Below are 19,459 nucleotides of genomic sequence, written 5' to 3'. Positions count from 1 at the left end.
GCTTTTTCCTTTAAAAGATTTTGTTGAAAAAAAATAATAAACAAAGAGATTTTGTTGATCTTTTCTTTATGACTATTCAACCCTTTTATTTTGGATTCATGACACACTGAGTGAGTCCTTCTGCAGTCTCTATTTCTTATGGGATTAATACTTTTGAGGTATCTATTTTGGCTTCCCTCTTCTAAAGAGATTCTGCTATTGCCTTAGAGATCATTTTCCTTGGCCCCCATTTTTCTGTTGTGCCTCACTTTGAGATGGGAATTCTTGTAGGTGATATAGAAGATACTTTCCCATTGTAGGGATCCTCCTATGCTCTAATTATTTAATTCCTTGTTGACTATTTCCTTCCTCATGATCATCTTTCCCATTTGTATTTTTCTCTTCCCTAGGTCCATGCTTTGCAACTCTTCTGAGTTTCAATTGCTCCCGGCTCTGATTTCCCTTTTCCTTAACTAGGAAGAGTGATCTCTCTAAGCAGCAAATCTCAGTATAAGTTCTTGGTCTTTCTTTACATGAGATCCCTTATCAGATACCAAACTGTATACTTTTGGATCCTGCAATAACAGTGCTATGTCTCTATCCTAAAAAAGGCCATAAAATAAGGGAAAGAATATACATGTACAAAAGGTTTTCAGTAGCTCTTTTTGTGGTGGCAAAGAATTGGAAATTGAGGAGATATTCATCAACTGGCGAATGGCTAAGCAAGTTGTGGTATATGAATTTAAAGGAATACTACTGTACTCTGAGAAATAGTGAATATGGGGATTTCAGAAAGACCTGGAAAGATTTCCATGAACTGGTTCAGAGTGAAGTGAGCTGAACCAAGAGAACATTGTACACAATAACAGCAACATTGTGTGACTATCAACTTCTGGTTGCTCTAACTCTTCTCAGCAATAAATACAATGTTCCAAGAGAAGTTCAAAAGATTCATGATGGAAAAAGCCCTACACATCCAGAATAAGAATGGATGGAGTCTGAATGCAAATTAAAGCATAGTGTTTTCACTTTCTTTATTTTTTCTTTGTTTTCTTTTCATCTGTTTTTCCCCCCACAACATGACTAATATGGAAATAAGTTTTACTTGATTGCACACATATAATCTTTATGAAATTGCTTACTGTCTCAAGGAAATGGGATAGAAGAGGAGAGAGAAAATTTAGAACTCAAAATCTTGTAAAATTGAATGTTAAAAAATTGTCTTTACACTTAAAGGAAAAAATCAAAATATATCTTATTCCAGAGGTGCATTAATCAGCGATACTTCTTTAAGCACTGAAACAAGGTCCCCCCCTTTCCTTCTCCCATTTTCTATCCTTTTCTTTTTCTCTTTACCCATTTGAAAGATTCATATGAATTAGTGTAAGATTATCCCGGCATAGGCCTAGTTGAAATGACCTCCAGTTCACCCTTATGTGACTGGAATTTCATGACCTCCAAATTATCTTTAGTATGACTCGACTCTTATCCACAGTGTATGTTTATGTCTGGAGTAGCCTGAGAAGGGGAAGGATAACAACTTTGATGGATTGGGGCCAGGTCCTTAAGGTTTCACTTAGTTAAACTGCCCTTGAATTCCCAGAACTAGCCATTCCTGGGAATCAACATCAATTTTTCTGGGGTCCTTGCAGGGTTGGCCCCCTCCTGGGACTTTATGTATGGATTGACATTATTCCAATATTCTTGGCAGTAAGCCTTCTTTGTTCTCAGACTTTTTAAGCTTGGCCCTTCCCCACTGTAGTTGAGTGTCACCCATGGGGTGGACACATGCCCTGAGACCTTCCTAGTTAGGACTGTGGAAGCTGTGAACCGGGACTCCCCAGGCAGAAAAAATCTAGATGTTGGTGCTCTCCTGGCTTGGTGATGTTTTTATTTTGTTTCTTTTGGGAACCTCACCCATGGGACAGACAGCATTGCCCAGGACCCTCCCAATCAGGGTTCAAAGGCTGTGAATAAGGGGTTCTCCAGCCACTAAATTGAGAGTTGTTTCTTCCCTGATTCAGTTATGTTTTCTTTGCTTTATATATATATATATATATATATGTGTGTGTGTGTGTGTGTGTGTGTGTGCGTGTGTGTGTGTGCGTGTATATATATATATGTGTGTGTGTGTGTGTGTATGTATATATATATATATTTGCAGGATTTGCTTTATGTGTGATCATACTAAGCTGTATTGTATATTTTCTTTATTAAACTGGTTTGCTTTTACCTTTCCTTTAATTATTATTTGCTTTTACCTGTCCTTTAATTATTATGTTCTATTAAAAATAATTTTAATCTCTATTTGTGAGTATATCATTTTGTAGGATTGAATGGAAACCAAACTTCCTTAACAAAACACCATTCTCCTGTAGGTTCTCTTATTCCTAGGTTAAAGGATTGGATTTTCTTTCCTTGTTAACCTTTCCCTTCATTAGGACCTATCATGTATCCTTTGTATTGAGTTTCTTTCCCCCTTTTTAAAAGACTCCTCATGTTCTATAATTTAGTTCCACAAACATCCATCAATTCCCGGTGCCACAGCACAGCATCTGAAGTGTGCTATGAGTAGTTCATGAACTTTCAATCCTATTTCTCCCAGTATCACTTCTTTCTTTATTTTTTCTTTCAGCGTTGTATACACATGTCCATTAAGAAACAATTAATCAGGGCAGCTAGGTGGTGCAGGGGATAGAGCACCAGCCCTGGAGTCAGGAGTACCTGAATTCAAATCTAGCCTCAGACACTTAACACTTACTAGTTGCATGACCCTGGGCAAGTCACTTAACCCCAATTGCCTCACCAAAACAAACAAACAAAAAAACAAACAAAAAGAAACAATTAATCATTACTTAGTTATTTTGGTAATTTAATTATACTTGATTGCTCTCTCTCAGTGCTATCCATCAGTTGCTTCAGGGGTTTGAGATAAAAATAAATTTTGCCAGTCTGGTTTTCTTCCTAGGAATGTGTTGAACACTCTTTTCTTATTGAGTGTCCATCTTTTTTCATCTATCCTTGGGCTCATGTTTGTGGGGTAGGCCATCTTGGGATCCTTTTTTCTTTAGAACTCATATAGCATTCCCTCTTGTGAATTCTAATACTTGAAGAATAGGCTTCTGTTATTTGAGTTTCCTTTCCTTTGCATTTGGTGATATTTGTGCTGGACTCTTGCAGAATTTGTTTCTTTTTTTCCCCAATGAAATTATTCCATTAAACTAATATTTATTCTGATGTTTACAGTCAATGGTTTCTTTTCTTTTCTTTTTTTAAACTTATATTATTCTTTTTTTTTTTTTTTTTGGTGGGACAATGAGGGTTAAGTGACTTGCCCAGGGTCACACAGCTGGTAAGTGTCAAATGTCTGAGGCTGGATTTGAACTCAGGTCCTCCTGAATCCAGGGCCAGTGCTTTATCCACTGTGCCACCTAGCTGCCCTCTCTTTTTTTCATTAGAGGAAATACGTTTATTCAGAAATGCACCATGTCTTCTCCGTTCAAAATTTCTGGGCAGGGTGTTTTTTCCTAAACCAAAAAGGAAGCTACTCAGTTAAGTCATCCTTCCCATGACCCCGGGTCAGCACTGGCAGGCAGATAGCAAACCTGAGTCAGAATGTACCTAGTTGTTTGGCATATCAACGGATCACACATTTAGACTGAAAACACTAAGATCTTACATACCTGAATTGTGCTCATTTCTTCTACCGACTACTTGCTCTGATCATAGAAATCTAGTATAAAAGAAAAATCAGGGACATGATTATAACAGAGCCAGGATAAAATGTCCTTAGTTCTGTTTGATTTCAGGTAAGTCACAAGTGACAACCAGTGCAGTAATTGCTAAATAAATTCGGGAATAACCAGGTGGTTAACATTTCCTGTTCAGCAGGAACACAATAGGGAAGCTGAGTCAGGATCCTACCTTAGATGAGATCCAGATTGTCCTCTTGGCTTTTCCCCAGATACCTCTATCTGTAAGCAGCACCTTCCCTCTTGTGGCATTGATTTATGGCATGCTCTTGAGTGGTGGACTAATGACTTAAAACGATCCAGACAACTATCCCTGAATTCAAAACTCAAAACAATTTATCAACTTACAGTCCCAAAATATTTTCTTAAATAGCAAATCTCTGCTCTCAAGGAGTTGCAATGAGTGAAAAAGTTTACCAGAAGACACACATGGAAGAGGTTTCACCTAACATATTTTGCTTGGTTTTTCTTTTCCTTCTTTTGGAGTTTAAACTTATCCTGGGGTAAAGATCAGTCGTTAGAAATTACTTCTGTAAAATAAGCAGCCTTATAAATTCTCAGTAAGACCATCCCTTGTCTGTGAATATCCCAACCCATAACAAGCTCTTTTCTGGTAAGTTTACAAATTAAGAGGAGCCTAGGTCTTTTTCTATGTCTTTTCCCATAAAATAATTTACCAAATAATTTACCCTTAGTTCCAAAATTCTTTACAGCAGCCTGTGGACTAAGATGGGAGGACAGAGAAGCTGCCCAGACAGTATTAAAATCAGAAACTACAGTTGCACCTGCATAGCAGATTCCCTCATGTACAAAAGAGGACCCCTCAGTATAGAAAATAAAACTGGGGTACTCTAAACTTGTTTCAAACCGATCATCACAAAGTTTCTCTGCTATGTCACCTAGGGAGGTACAGTCATGCAAAGGTTCTCCTGAGTCAAGGAAGGAAGCAGTGTTGCTGGGTGAAGGATTGTACTATGCTTTAAAGTGATTCTCTCATTTCCTAACAGGGTTAATTCATACCTAGTGACCTTTGACCTGAAAAAGCCTGTGTCCTATGACACAGAGAGCCTCGACTTCATGAGGGCACTGTACTATTAGAGGGTTACCTAACACCAAATCAGAGGCTTTTCCTACCGAAAGTGCAGTAGCAGCCGCCGCCTGAGGGCAAGGTGGAGCTCCAGCAGCTACAGAGTCAAGTTGTGCAGACTAATAGGCTTCTGGGCACTGGGCAGGTCCTAATTTTTGAGTCAGGACCCGAAGCCACTCCTCTTTGTTCATGTACAAAAAGAATAAAAGACTTCCTGTAGTCTCAGAGTCCTAGTGCAGGTGCTGACAACATAGCTGAAAGATGCTGGGGATCCAGCTTTAAACGTTCTGGGACAGAATTTTTGGTTAGAGATGTGAGAGGTTTAGTCATTTCACCAAAAGAGGGTCTCCATTGTCTGCAATGCCCAGCTGCTCCCTGAATAGCCTGTAGCTGCTTCTTAGTAGAGGGAGCAGAAAGCTGTTGAATAGTCTGGACACGCTTAGGGAAGATGGAGCCAGTGCCAGTGGTGAAAACAAAACAAAATATTCCACCTGAGGTAGGCACCATTGTACCTTTGACTTAGAGACCTTGTGACCTCTCTGGTGCAACTCTAGCAATAAATGGCAGCAGTCTTCCTGGCAAATATCAGCATTGGGTGCAGGCAGGAGTAAGTCATGTACATATTGAATTAAGGTGGAACCTTCAAAAGTGATGGAGGCTAAATCCTGTTGCAAAATTTGAGAGAATAGTGTGGGACTGTCAACAAATCCCTGTGGGAGTCTGGTCCAAGTCCACTGTGTATTTTTCCAGGTGAAGGCAAACAAGTATTGTTTGTCTTGGTGTACTGGTATTGAAAAGAAAGTAAAACAGAGATCTACCTCTGTGAAGCATGTTGCCTCACATGGGATTGAGGAAATAATAATATCTGGGTTGGGCACCATCTGGATGTCAAGGTATAACATAAGAATTAATTGCTCACAGATCAAAAGAATCCAAATTTGACTCTGCCAATAGCTGTTCTCTCGGCCTTTCCCAAGGCAGTGCACTACCTGAACTTCATGTGTGTCTCCCCTTCTGTGACAGTCCAATGCCTGCTCTTGTATGTATTCCTCTCATGGGTGAAGGCAAGTGATGTCTTAAATGGTAAATTCCCATAATCCAAGTCTCATATGGATTTAAAAATTGAGAAAAAAAATGATGGCAAAAAAATGTGAATTTGCTTTGACTCAGAATATAATATACAATATGCAATAATTCCAAATAATAACTTTTTATTTTAGTAAAAATAGTATTTCTAGAATTAATTTACACTTGTCATGGTAATCAATTTACCAAGGAAATACTTTATATAATTTGTTCAATAATCAGTTGGAAAAACAAACGGTTTAGAACAAAATACACATGGCAGAATAAAAAACAATGAAATTCAAATTGACTTGAAACACAATCTAAAAAGAATGAAAATCTCTATGCCTCCACCCAAAGAGTGAGTTGATCAACTATAACAAGACAAAACTTATAACGTCCTGCCTTAGGCATTGTGATGTAATCAATTTGTAGATGCTCAAAATGTGTATATGCTAAAGGACACCCTCCATAAGCTTTAGTCCTGAAAGCATGTTCATTACAAGTCTGACAGACAGAACAAGAGGCACAAACCCTAGAGGCCACATTAGTAACTCCAGGGGCAATCCAAACCCTTTTTAATGGGTCCACAATTTCTTGTGTGCCAAAATGGCCTTTTCTGTGAATAGAGAGGCATATCTGATGGTAGATGCTCTGGGGGAGAAGCGGCTTCCCCTGCAAAATCACCCAGACCCCACTGATTTCTTTAGCCTTGAATTTCTTTTACCACTTTGCTACTTCAGATTTATCATATGTAAGAGAAATGGACACATTATCAGAAGAAGAAAAGTTAAATACATGTTCAGGGGCTTCCAAAACAACAAGCTTAGCAGCAGCTGCAACTTCTTCATTCCCTTTTGAAACAGGGTGACTTTTTCCTGTATGAGCAGGACAATGAACAACAGCTGGAGCAGATGGGAGTTTTAAGGCAGATAAGAGATCTTAAATAAATTCTCCATTAGCAATAACTTTGCCAGCAGCGGTTCTGATGTGCAGCAAGACGGGAGCTCACTTTGAAAGCCTTTCCAGACTGATTCCATTCATGAGGTTTCTCTCAAGTGTGGATTCTCTGATGTGCAGCAAGACTGGAGCTATCTGTGAAAGCCTTTCCACTGTAAGGGGCTAAAATTCTAGCTAGTCTGTCTAAAATATCTAATGAGGGGATGCCAATAAATTATAAGCTTTATCAAGAGTTTAGCCTATTAAGCATTTATTAAGGAGAATAAGAATTTGGTAAAGAGAGGGAAAGGCCTAGATTCATCTATCTACTAAAGGGAGAGCACATTTCTCGCTCCCCTCTCCACTAGAGCCCTGAGGAAAGAGAGTGAGACCCAGCCTCACCTCTTCTTCCTCTCACACACAAATGTCACTTCCTGATGCCAAAGAAAAGCTGAATGGCCTTGCTCTCAGAGGCCTTCTCCTCATGGTGGAGCTTTCCTACAGTAAGTCTCCAGCAGGTGGCATCATGCCAATCGTTAAACCTTATGAATGTCATCAGGGTGGTGTTTCTCCAGTGTGGATTCCTTGATGTACAGCAAGACTGGAACTGCTTGTGAAAGCCTTTCCACATTGATTGCATTCATAAGGTTTCTCTCCAGTGTGGATTCTCTGATGCTGAGCAAGACTGGAACTCTCTGTGAAAGCCTTTCCACACTGATTACATTTACAAGGTTTCTCTCCAGTGTGGATTCTCTGATGCACAGTAAGACTGGAACGCTCTCTGAAAGTCTTTCCACACTGATCACATTCATAAGGTTTCTCTCCAGTGTGGATTCTCTGATGTGCAGCAAGTTTGGAGCTCTGGGTGAAAGTCTTGCCACACTGATTACATTTAGAAGTGTTAAGGGCTAAAATTCTAGCTAAACTGTCTAAAATATCTAATGAGTGGTCGCCAATAAATTATAAGCTTTAGTAAGAGTTACACTTTTAAGCATTTATTAAGGAGAATAAGAATTTGGTAAAGAGAGCTCTGTGTGAAAGCCTTTCCACACTGATTACATTCATAAAGTTATTCTCCAGTATGAGTTCTCTGATGTACAACAAGATGGGATTCCCCTATGAAAGTCTTTCCACGCTTATTACATCCATAAGGTTTCTCTCTCCAGTGTGGATTCTCTGATGTTTAGCACGACTGGAGCTCTGTGTGAAAGCCTTGCCACACTGATTACATTTGTAAGGTTTCTCTCCAGTGTGGACTCTCCGATGTGCAGCAAGACTGGAACTGTTTGTGAAAGCCTTTCCACATTGATTGCATTCATAAGGTTTCTCTCCAGTGTGGATTCTCTGATGGGTAGCAAGATTGGAGTTCATTTTGAAAGTCTTTCCACACTGATTGCATTCATAAGGTTTCTCTCCAGTGTGGATTCTCTGATGTGCAACAAGATGGGAGCTCATTCTGAAAGCCTTCTCACACTGATAACATTTATAAGGTTTCTCTCCAGTGTGGATTCTCTGATGTGCAACAAGATGGGAGCTCATTCTGAAAGCCTTCTCACACTGATAACATTTATAAGGTTTCTCTCCAGTGTGGACTCTCCGATGTGCAGCAAGACTGGAACTGCTTGTGAAAGCCTTTCCACAGTGACTGCATTCATAAGGTTTCTCTCCAGTGTGGATTCTCTGATGCTGAGCAAGACTGGAACTCTCTGTGAAAGCCTTTCCACACTGATTACATTTACAAGGTTTCTCTCCAGTGTGGATTCTCTGATGCACAGTAAGACTGGAACGCTCTCTGAAAGTCTTTCCACACTGATTGCATTGATAAGGTTTCTCCCCAGTGTGGATTCTCTGATGTGCAGCAAGGTTGGACCTCTCTCTGAAAGCCTTTCCACACTGAAGACATTCATAAGGTTTCTCTCCAGTGTGCATCCTCTGATGAACAACAAGATGGGAGCTCACTTTGAAAGCTTTTCCACAGTGATGACATTCATAAGGTTTCTCTCCAGTGTGGATTCTCTGATGTGCAACAAGATGGGAGTTCGCTTTGAAAGCTTTTCCACACTTACTACATTCATAAGGTTTCTCTCCAGTGTGGATTCTCTGATGTACAACAAGATGGGATTCCCCTGTGAAAGTCTTTCCACACTGATTACATGCATAACATTTCTCTCCAGTGTGCATTCTCTGATGTGCAGCAAGAGTAGAGCTCACTGTGAAAGCCTTTCCACAATGATCACATTCATAAGGTTTCTCTCCAGTGTGGATTCTCTGATGTACAGCAAGACTGCAGCTCTGTGTGAAAGCCTTTCCACACTGATTACATTTATAAGGTTTCTCTCCAGTGTGGATTCTCTGATGCTTAGCAAGGCTGGAATTCTCTCTGAAAGTCTTTCCACACTGATGACATTCATAAGGTTTCTCTCCAGTGTGGATTCTCTGATGTACAACAAGACTAGAGCTCACTTTGAAAGCCTTTCCACACTGATTACATTTATAAGGTTTCCCTCCAGTGTGGATTCTCTGATGTACAGCAAGACTGAAATTCTCTCTGAAAGTCTTTCCACACTGATGACATTCATAACGTTTCTCTCCACTGTGGATTCTCTGATGTACAACAAGATGGGATTTCCTTTTGAAAGCCTTTCCACACTGATCACATTCATAAGGTTTCTCTCCAGTGTGGATTCTCTGATGCTTAGCAAGATTCGAACTCTCTGTGAATGTGTTTCCACACTGATTACATTTATAAAACTTTTTTTCATTTTGAATATTCTGATGCCTAATGACATCTGAGTTCCGACCAAAGGCCTTTGCACCATCACTCTCAGATCTATGCTGCTCAAATTCTTTCCCAGAAATGTTCACATTAGTAGCCATCTTCTTCACAATCAACCTAGTGTCTCCACCTGAGGAATACAATTATGTATTAACAGAAAGATACATACACTTAAAATATGTTCTTTTGTCATGTGGCATAATGTAACCTTATTCACATTCTACTTCCCCAGTGAAAATGAAGAATTTAAAATTTAAAATTGGCAGAATGAATCTTTGGAAACACCTGCAAGATGGTTCATTTTATTTTGGAAAGAATAAGTTTTTTTTCCCCCAATTACATGTAAAGGTAGCTTTTAAAATTTATTTCCCCTACAATTGAGTTTCAATTTTTCTTTCCATCCCTCCTTTTCCTTCCCCCTTCTCAAAATGGCAAGCAATCTAATATAGCTTATACATGTGGAATGATGTATAACATTTCCACATTGTTCATGTTGTGAAAGAAAAAAACATGCTGAAAGGGCCAAACCACTGTAGTGAAAATGTCAAAGTTGCCATGTTAGACAAAGAAAGAGAAAAGAAAATAGGTTTATTGAGAGAGGGATACTTTCTTATAATAGAGCTGGTCTCAGTTCTAGGACCCAAAGACCCCAAGCCTCAGGATTCAGGGGTATTTAGACGACATGACTCCTCCCAATATTTATCATAATCCAGGTGGTACAAATACAACAAATATGGAAAAGGGAGAAAGAAACCATGAAATACTAGCACAGTCACTTGCAATTCTATATATTGTTTTAAAATAACACTATTACTGAGTAACAGGCTCATAACACATGAAACCAGATACTGGATTACATCTTTGCCATCTTGGATGTGTCCTCCCTGGCCTATATTTCTCTGACTTTTTTCTCAGCTATCCAGACTTTCCACCATATTGGTTAAGCTTGGCTTTCCAACTTCTCTCCAGCTCTCATTGTTCCCTTATACCTCAGGAAGTACGATTTTAAGTATTTGATCTTTAAGCTGATTGGGGGCTAGACTAACCACAATTGGAAGTCAGGTAGTTAAACCTTTGGCTAAACTTGTGGAGCATTTGCCTAAGCTCCTTTCAATATCTACCTTAGTTACATTATTATCATTTTCTTAAGCTACTAAAGAATATCTAAATCATTTAAATCACAGTTTGTAGTCTATAAACTGATTACTACTACTGTTAGGTCACTTATATTTAAGGGGTGGGGAAAATCTCACTCACACCATGAGAAACAAAAAACAGAAAAAATGTGAATATAGTATGCCTCAATCTTCTTTTAGCTAGTGAAAGATACCAACAAACCCTTTTGGAAGAGCTCAGAAAGGATTTTATAAACCAAGTAACAGAGATAGAAGAAAAATTGGGAAAAGAAATGAGAGTTATGCAAGAGAAAGTCAATAACATGGAAAAAGAAAATAATGCCTTAGAAAATACAACTGGACAAATGGGAAAAAAGAGGCAAAAGCTGACTGGGGAAAATAATTCCCTAAGAATAAGAATTAGGCATAGGGAAGCTAATGACTCAATGAGACAAGAGGAAGCAGTAAAGCAAAATGAAAAGAATATAAAATATCTTTTCAGAACAAATCTGAAAAAGATATCCAGGAGGGACAACTTAAGAATAATTAGGGGGCAGCTGGATGATGCAGTGGATAAAGCTAAGAAAATCAAAGGGATGCTCATCAATTTGGAAATGGCTAAACAACCTGTGGTAGATGATTGTAATGGAACATTATTGTGCTATAAGGAAGCATAAGCAAGATGGATTCAGAAAGTCCTTCTTATGAACCGATGAACAGAAGAACATTGTTCACAGTGACAATGATGTTGTTTGATGAAGAACTGTGAATGAGTTAACTATTCTTAGCAATGCAAAGACCCAAGACAATCCCAAAGGACTAATGATGAAACATACTCTCCACCTGCAAAGACAGAACTGATATTGAACACAGACTAAAGCATATTTTTCACTTTCTTTAATGTTTTTCTTTTATGTTTTCTTATATAAAATGACTAATACGGTAATGTTTTCTATAATTGCCCATGTATAACATGTATCTGATAGCCTTCTGCCTCTGGGAAGGTGTAGTTTTGAAAGGGAGACAGGGAGGGAGGGACAGAATGTGAAACTCAAAACTTTAAAATAAAAATGTTTATTAAAAACATTTAATGGCACCTTACGCAGGAAAGAATTGCCAAGGATTGTTTGCCATATATTTTTCTCCTGGAACAAGTACATACATGTTTGAGGCATTAATATATTTCATTGTGCAGTGATTCCCAACCATCATGATTAGGCAAAAATACTGGGGCAGCTAGGTGGCTCAGTGGATAGAGCACCAGCCCTGGAGTCAGGAGTACCTGAGTTCAAATCCAGCCTCAGACACTTAACACTTAACTAGCTGTGTGACCCTGGGCAAGTCACTTAACCCCAATTGCCTCTCTAAAAAAACACACAAAAGAACCTTCTGGTTGGTTTCACTACTTCAAGTCGCTGACCAATCCATTTAATCCCCACCACCTAGCTGTCAAATTCATCTACTATAGGACACTTCTGATCATGTCACTGCCCACTCAATAAAACACTTCCTATTGCCTCCCACTTGACAGGATCTAATATAAAATCCTCTGCTTGGCTGTTAAAGTCCTTTATCATCAGCCCCTCTCCTATATTCTCAGGCTTTTTTCACCTTATTTTCCCCTCCACATGTGTGATAATAAGGTTTTTTGTTTCTTGACCAGCAACATCTCCTGACTCCATGTTCTCTCTGGCTGTCCCTCATGCTTGCTCCAGCTTCCCTAAAGTACCACCTAAAATTCCTCCTTTTAAGGTAAGTCTCCTCCTGTCTTCCTTACCCATAGGGCCTTCCCTCTCTTGATTACCTCCAATTTATCCTGAATACACTGGGTTGCTAGATCCTTGTTTACATGCTGTGTTCCCCATTAGATTGAACTCCTTGAGACAAGGCTTATCTTTTGCCATTCTTAGTGTTCCTGGTGTTTAGCAGTGTCTGGAACATAGTAGGTGCTTAATAAATGTTTATTGACTGGAATAAAGACCAGGAAAGAATTCAGAATGGAGACCCTCAGACCCTTTGAGATACTTTCAGGAGAGTTTGATGCTCAAAGTTAAAAATGATGACTTCTTATACCATCAAAATTTTATAACTACAAGATGTGAGAAAATAATGAGGTCACAGGGGACCCAGAGAGCCCTGCCTGCCCTTTCTTAATCCCAGAGTCAGGAGAATCTCAAAGGTAATGTAGTTGCACCCTGGACTGTGAATACAGACACCAGAAGATAAATCCACACCTACCTGAAAAGCCTTCCCCCCCCAACCCCCAGAGGGTCTGTCCTCTGGGCTCTGCAGTCATCACATACAGTTCCAGACCATCCTCAAGTCCAATGAACCAAAAGATTTTAGCTTGAAGCACTGTGTAAGAGCCACCTCTCCTCCTGACCTCAAGGAGTTTACACTCCTGGACTCTCTCTCTTGGCCTTGGGAATCTGAAGGAGCAGCAACGTGGCCCACTATCCCTCTCTCACCTCTGAACTTTTGGGGCCATGTGTTCTATCCTTACTAATATAAAAAAAGTACAGTACATAGAGCACTGGCCCTGGATTCAGGAGGACCTGAGTTTAAATCTGGCTTCACTTAATAGCTGTGTGACCCTGGGCAAGTCACTTAACCCCAATTGCCTCATTAAAAAAAAAAAAAAAGATTCAGTTACTTGCACAGGATCCCAATGCTGAAATGTGTCTCAAAGTCATTTCCAAGTAAGACTTTCCTGCCCACAAGTCTAGCACTCCCTTCACCACAACATTTAGGAGACCTCTTATAATAAAGAGCCCTCTTACCTGATTTGTGTCACTCACCTAGACAGGAGTTCCTTGGACCTTTGTGCTCTACCATCCCTGGTGATTGCCCTTCCTGGAAAGGATAACTCAAATCTTCTCTAGAAACTGGAAGTCCTAGGAATATAGAAAAAGGAAGGGAGGAGAATGGAGAGAAATGTACAATTTAGTCCTCTTTAGGGAAAGAAGACATGCAAGCAAAGAGGACAGGATGGTTCCCAGGATGTCTCAAGGATAGTTCCCAAGGTATTAATTGCTGGGATCTTTGGAGGCAGCCTGAGATCACAAAGGCATTTGGTATCAGAAAACTTCCCCTTTATTCACCTCTTTCCTAGAAGGATGGGAACACTGCCTAGCTTCAATTATCTAGAAATTGGAAGCTGTGGTAGTGCAGTGGTAACAGCCCAGGGCCTAGAGTCACTAAGACCATTTCAAACCAGTGTCAGACACATGATAGTTGTGTCCCCCTGAACAAGGTGTGTAACCTGTTTGCCTGTTACCTCACCTATGAATGGGGATGATAATACTACCCAACTCATAGGGATGTTGTGAAGATCAAACGACAATGAGGATAATACATTCTGCCCAGTGCTAAATATAAATCAGGCATGTATGAATGCTTATTCCATTCCCTTCCTTTCCCAACATCTGGACTGAAATTTGAGGGAACAAAGAGGGAAGAATCAGGATAAACTTGCTAGGCCTGGCAGGATGAGGAGCAACAAGCTACCATGTTAGTAGCTCAGAGTCACCAGAGGCAAAGGTCCTTACCCACAGAGAGCAGGTTCTGGACATTCTCCAGCATGACCTCCTTGTACAGCTCTCTCTGAGAATGGTCCAAGAGGCGCCACTCCTCCTGGGTGAAATCCACAGCCACATCCTTGAATGTCACCAACTCCTAAACCATCAAAAGTCACATGATTTAGGGATGAAAAAGACTTCAGAATTCACCTAATCTGACTCTCATCAACTTAGAGGAGGAAACTGAAGCACAGAAGGCATTTGTCCAATATGCATATATTTATGAGAGTCAGCAACACTTGAACCCGTATCCAACAAGCTTCCAGGGGAATACTGAGAAAAGCATTTTATATTGAAGTGAGAACCATGTTAGAATGATAAAAGCTGAATAAAGGTCTTACTATGAAATGTTTCTCCCCACAGGCTCCTCCTCATCCTTACCTGAAGGGATATGTTACATGTCCTAAGGGATATGTTAAGGAAATTTTATAAAGAATTTATGAGAAGTTGGCAAATACTCTATATTCTGGGGGGAAAAACATTAGTAGTCATTACTGTGAAGAGAATAAAGGGAAAAAAACTTAGTTAATTTCCTAAAAGGCTAAAATAAAGTCCTACTTAAGTAAAAGCATGAAGAGTATTCTTTTTTTTTGTGGGGCAATTGGGGTTAAGTGACTTGCCCAAGGTCACACAGCTAGTAAGTGTCAAGTGTCTGAGGCCGGATTTGAACTCAGGTCCTCCTGAATCCAAGGCCGGTGCTCTATCCACTGCACCACCTAGCTGCCCCCGAAGAGTATTCTTAAGAAATATTGTTTATGGGGAGAGCTAGGTTTCCCAGTGGATGAAGCACCAGCCCTGGATTCAGGAGGACCTGAATTCAAATCCAGCCTCAGACACTTGATACTTACCAGCTGTGTCACCCTGGTCAAGTCACTTAACACTTATTGCCCCTCAAAAAAAAAGAAAGAAAGAAAAAAGGAAAAAAAATTGCTTACAATCTGCCCTGAAGTAAGAATTATGAGAATCTCCTTCAGAAAAAGTGAATAAAAGTTATCTATTGTAATACTGAGGGCTTGGGGTAACAATCGGTATGATGTGTCATAGCCAAAATGAATTTTATATCTCTGCTTTATGATTGCTTTCACTAATGGAATATATTCATTCATTTTAATATTTAGTTACATAAAAATAAGAGTAACTATGATTAGGAAAGGAGAACACGGGCAGCTAGGTGGCGCAGTGGATAGAGCACCGGCCCTGGAGTCAGGAGTACCTGAGTTCAAATCCGGCCTCAGACACTTAACACTTAACTAGCTGCGTGACCCTGGGCAAGTCACTTAACCCCAATTGCCTCACTAAAAAAAAAAAAAAGGAAAGGAGAACAGTCATTTTTTAAAAAAACTTACATTTGTCATATAAATTTTTTTATTAATTGTGATTGGAGATCAAGCTTATTCATAAGATAAGAAACTGAAGCACAGAAGGCATTTGCCCAAAACTCATGAGAGGAAGCAACACTTGAAACCATATCCAATAAGCCCAATGGAATACTGAGAGAAGCATTTTACATTTAAAGTGAGAACCACGTGAGAATGATAAAAGCTGAATAAAGGCCTTACTATGAAATGTTTCTCCCCATAGGCTAAAGGAGCAGGTATGTGCTCTGTGAGTGAAGTATCAGAGACAATGGGGAAGAAAGGAAGGTAATATGAAATTCTTCCTCACCCTAAGGGATATGTTACATTTCTTAAGGGATATGTTAAGGAAATTTTATAAAGAATTTATGAGAAGTTGGCAAATACTTTATAATCTGTGGGGGGTAAAAACCTTACAAAGAAAATAAAACTTAGTTAATTCCCAAAAAGGTTGAAATAAAGTCCTATTTGGATAAAAGTATGAAGAGCTTACAGGGAGACCTAAGTGTTACAGTGGATAAAGCACAGGCCCTGAATTCAGGAGGACTTGAGTGATTTGTCAAATTTAAGCAAATTTGACTTTTATTTCCTTCAACTGCTTTAGCAGCAAAAGGAAGATACAAAGAGGTCCTTTCTGCCAGGGTTCTTTGTAAAGAACTTCACACCAAGCCTGGCACTTAGTCCGTGCTGATCCTCCTCCTTTTCCTCCCTCCCACAGCCTCCTAAGTGGTGGCCCTAGCTTTTGTCTCTCAGCACTCTGGGCCATCCTCTTCACTATTGCCTAACTTCTCTTCCTTAGCATGGATCTGACCATGTAAGTGCTACTCAGATAACTCCAATGACCTCTGGGATCATACAGCAACCCCTCCCTTTAGCTTCAACGCCACATACAACCTGGTCCCAACTTCTCTTTCAGCCTCATAAGACACTCACGACTCAGTGATGGGATAAAAAATGGGTTAAAAAAGTGAATGATTTTCCATTGTAACACAAGATTTGTGACAAGCCTCCAATTCAGCAAAATCCTCACCTTCTGAAAATGAGCTTTTCCTGGTCCCTGACACTGCTTGGGCCTTCCCTCTGAGGGGCCTCCCATTCATACTATAGAGAACTTGTGTGGACCCAGCTGCTGCCATGTTATCTCCCATGGAGACTGCGAGACCCTTGAGGGCAGGGATAGTTATTATTTAAATCTTCCTTTACATCCCCTGTAGGTTGGCACAGTGCTTGGCACAGAGGAGCCATTGTCTAAATGCTCATTGACTTGACCTAAGAATGACAAATGAGAGGGATTCAGAAAGACCAGGGAAGACTGGGGTGGCCTGAGGCAGAAGGAAATGAGCAGAACCAGGAGGACAATGTCTGCTCTGCTGACAGCCCTGCAGAGGACAATGTACATGTAACAGGATAAAGCTTCCTGGGCTCTGCTGGATCCCACCTTTGCTGATGCTGGTCAGGTCTGTGGATGGGCTGCACTCACCTGGGATGAGGGTGTCTGGGTCCCTGGGGCCATCCTCTCTGGTTCCAGGCTCTCTCCTTGGAATAAATAGACTTTGGTGGTCAGTAAACTGGCCTGGGGAGGGAGAAGGGTGTCTGAGTGTGAGAGACAACGTCTTTTGAGTTTTCCTCCTAGGGTGGACACCTACCTGGAATTGCGGAGCTTGAAGTCTCAGAGGGCCTGCAAACGTTCTGCCTTCGCGGGAGAGACTCTAAGCAGATCAGGAGGAGAGCAGAGAGGGTAAGGGACCTTGGCCTGAACAGGAAGAGGACTTGCCACCTTCTCTAATGCCCCCTGCCCCTCCCCCATCTTCCTGCAGAGAGACCCAGGAGGAGGAAGAGGCTGGCAATCCCAGAGGGGAGGAGACCAGGCAGAGCATCAATGACCCGAGACCCAGAGCCCTACCTCCATCTGATACTATGGGTGAGATATGCAGGTCAGGCAAATGTGGCCTCATGGTAAAACTGGGCATGGCATCCTAGGACTTTGGGGATGGGACAGGCTCCCTTTATAAGTAGCAAGGGATACCCCCAAAGCCAGGATTGAAGGGAGGCTTGCTCCTGGCCAGCCAAGAAGACACTGACCAAGAGGTCAGAATGGGAGAGATAGGGGGCTTGGTGGCTAGAGCCCTGACCCTCCTCACTTAAATCTAATTCATTGCAAGTCATGATGTGTGTCATGATCCTCTTTGAGCAGAAGGACAAACAGACAACAACAACAGAGTGGGAAGATGAGGCCCCATGGAAAGGACAACCATCAGAAGTAGGATGTGGAGAGGGGCCCTTGTTCTGACCTACCTGGCACCTGCTTGTGCAGAGCTGGCTCCCAGAAGACAGAGAGATCTCAGGTCCAGGGAAGGCACAGAGATCTCACCTGTGAGGGAAGAAGAGACCTCAGCTTGAAATGAAGGAAGAGAGAGCTCAGATCTAAGGGCTTCTGCCTCCAGCCATGCTGCTCTGGGTAAGGCCTCCTATTCCCAAGGGTCAAGCCCTGCCCAGCCTCCCTCTCCTGGAATGACCTCTCTCCTCCCCTTCCCACCTCCCAGGCTTCCAAACTTCACCCCAGGAAGAGAATTCCCCCAAGGTCACCCCCTGCCTGGCTGCTCAGTTCTGAGGCCTCTCCTCCCCCATTGCTCTACCACCTCTGCCCCCTCCCTTACCTGCTCTGGGACTCCAACCCTCCTCAGCAGAAACTCCTGCCCTGCCAGCTCTCCCCCCACCACACCCATCTTCTTCCTGGTTCTCCCAGCCATTTCCCTCCCCTGAAGCCCCCCTTGCTTCTCTGCAGTCTGGGCTCCAGACTTGCCCCCCCCTCCTTAACTCCCCTCCAAACTGAAAACATTCACCCCCTTGGCCCATCCCCACTCTTGAGCTTCTATACCCCAGTCCTCACACTGAGGGAGCGTTTCCTTCTGTCTTGTTTTTCTTCCCTAAGAGATGTTCTGCCAGAGAAAGCTGGATCCTAAGGGGGAGCTGAGGCCAGGACACCTGGGTCTATGAGATTTAAAATTGGATATTAGATCATAAATCTCCCCTACTTAACCTTTCCCTTAATTTATCTCCCAGACTAGTAAATGGAAGAAGCTTCTGGTTTTCTAGATAAACCTTTTATTGTATGGTAGTCACAAAGTGATGTTGATTAGAAGGATAGGAAAGTAGAAACACAATACAAATCATCTTAAGTCTAGGCTTAGTGTATATTCCTTATAAAAACTCACCAAACCGAAAAAGCCACCTTTGGAGAGAGACCGTCTGCGCGCCATAAGGAGACCCACCGAGCAGGCAAAAGCTCCCCTTCCGTTCTCTCCACCCCGGAAGTCGAGTGCACCGCAGGCAGTCTGACGTGCACAGCAGGGGGACTGTTCGTCTGCTCCCCAAAAGGGTGGTCCTTCAAAAACTGGCATCTTTCAGTTATCCTAACTGACTGTTAAAAACCTTTCATATTTTTTTACCACAGGTCCCTGGGCATAGGTCACAGCACATGTGATAACCTTTCTCTATCTACTTACACACACCTTCACATCTCCCTCTAAGTCTAGGGGTGTGGCTGTTACCTGACTCAGCCACTGGAATCCCTCCCCTGGGAGGTCTCACTAGTTCCCTCTTCACCCCTCAAAACCCAGGTTCTAGGGGAAGTGGAGAGGGGCAGAAAGCAGGACAGGTTGGTCCTGGGGCACAAGAATGCCAGGAAACCAGGATGGAGGCCACAGAGGGACAGAAAGTGGGATTCCTGGGCTGGGGAGCTCAAAACCCCAGCACAGAATCCTTAATGATCCTTCTGGCATTTTTTTAAAGCAAAAGTAAAGAGTAATGCAG

At 41.5% G+C, this 19,459-nt stretch overlaps 2 protein-coding genes across 2 annotated transcripts in view; both read right to left on the bottom strand.

Moving 5' to 3' along the window:
* Positions 1-18,636, bottom strand: part of LOC122748371 (zinc finger protein 850-like) — a gene marked incomplete at its 3' end in the record, with an annotated part of 465,756 nt that extends 447,120 nt beyond the window's left edge. The window contains exon 1 of the mRNA XM_043994017.1: positions 18,537-18,636. The remainder of the gene's footprint in view (positions 1-18,536) is intronic.
* Positions 7,318-18,892, bottom strand: LOC122746595 (zinc finger protein 420-like). The gene is made up of 9 exons (XM_043992343.1): positions 18,862-18,892; positions 18,537-18,637; positions 17,942-18,017; positions 17,293-17,355; positions 17,127-17,219; positions 14,262-14,388; positions 13,512-13,607; positions 7,978-9,728; positions 7,318-7,722 (listed from the first exon to the last, which is right to left on the bottom strand). The coding sequence occupies exons 5-9, from the start codon at positions 17,157-17,159 to the stop codon at positions 7,378-7,380; spliced, it is 2,352 nt and encodes a 783-aa protein (XP_043848278.1). The 5' UTR covers positions 17,160-17,219; positions 17,293-17,355; positions 17,942-18,017; positions 18,537-18,637; positions 18,862-18,892; the 3' UTR covers positions 7,318-7,377.
* Positions 18,893-19,459: the final 567 nt, after the last annotated feature.

This window comes from Dromiciops gliroides, chromosome 3 (genome assembly GCF_019393635.1).
Source record: "Dromiciops gliroides isolate mDroGli1 chromosome 3, mDroGli1.pri, whole genome shotgun sequence".
NCBI lineage: Eukaryota > Metazoa > Chordata > Mammalia > Microbiotheria > Microbiotheriidae > Dromiciops > Dromiciops gliroides.
This window is presented reverse-complemented; position numbering and strand designations above follow the sequence as displayed.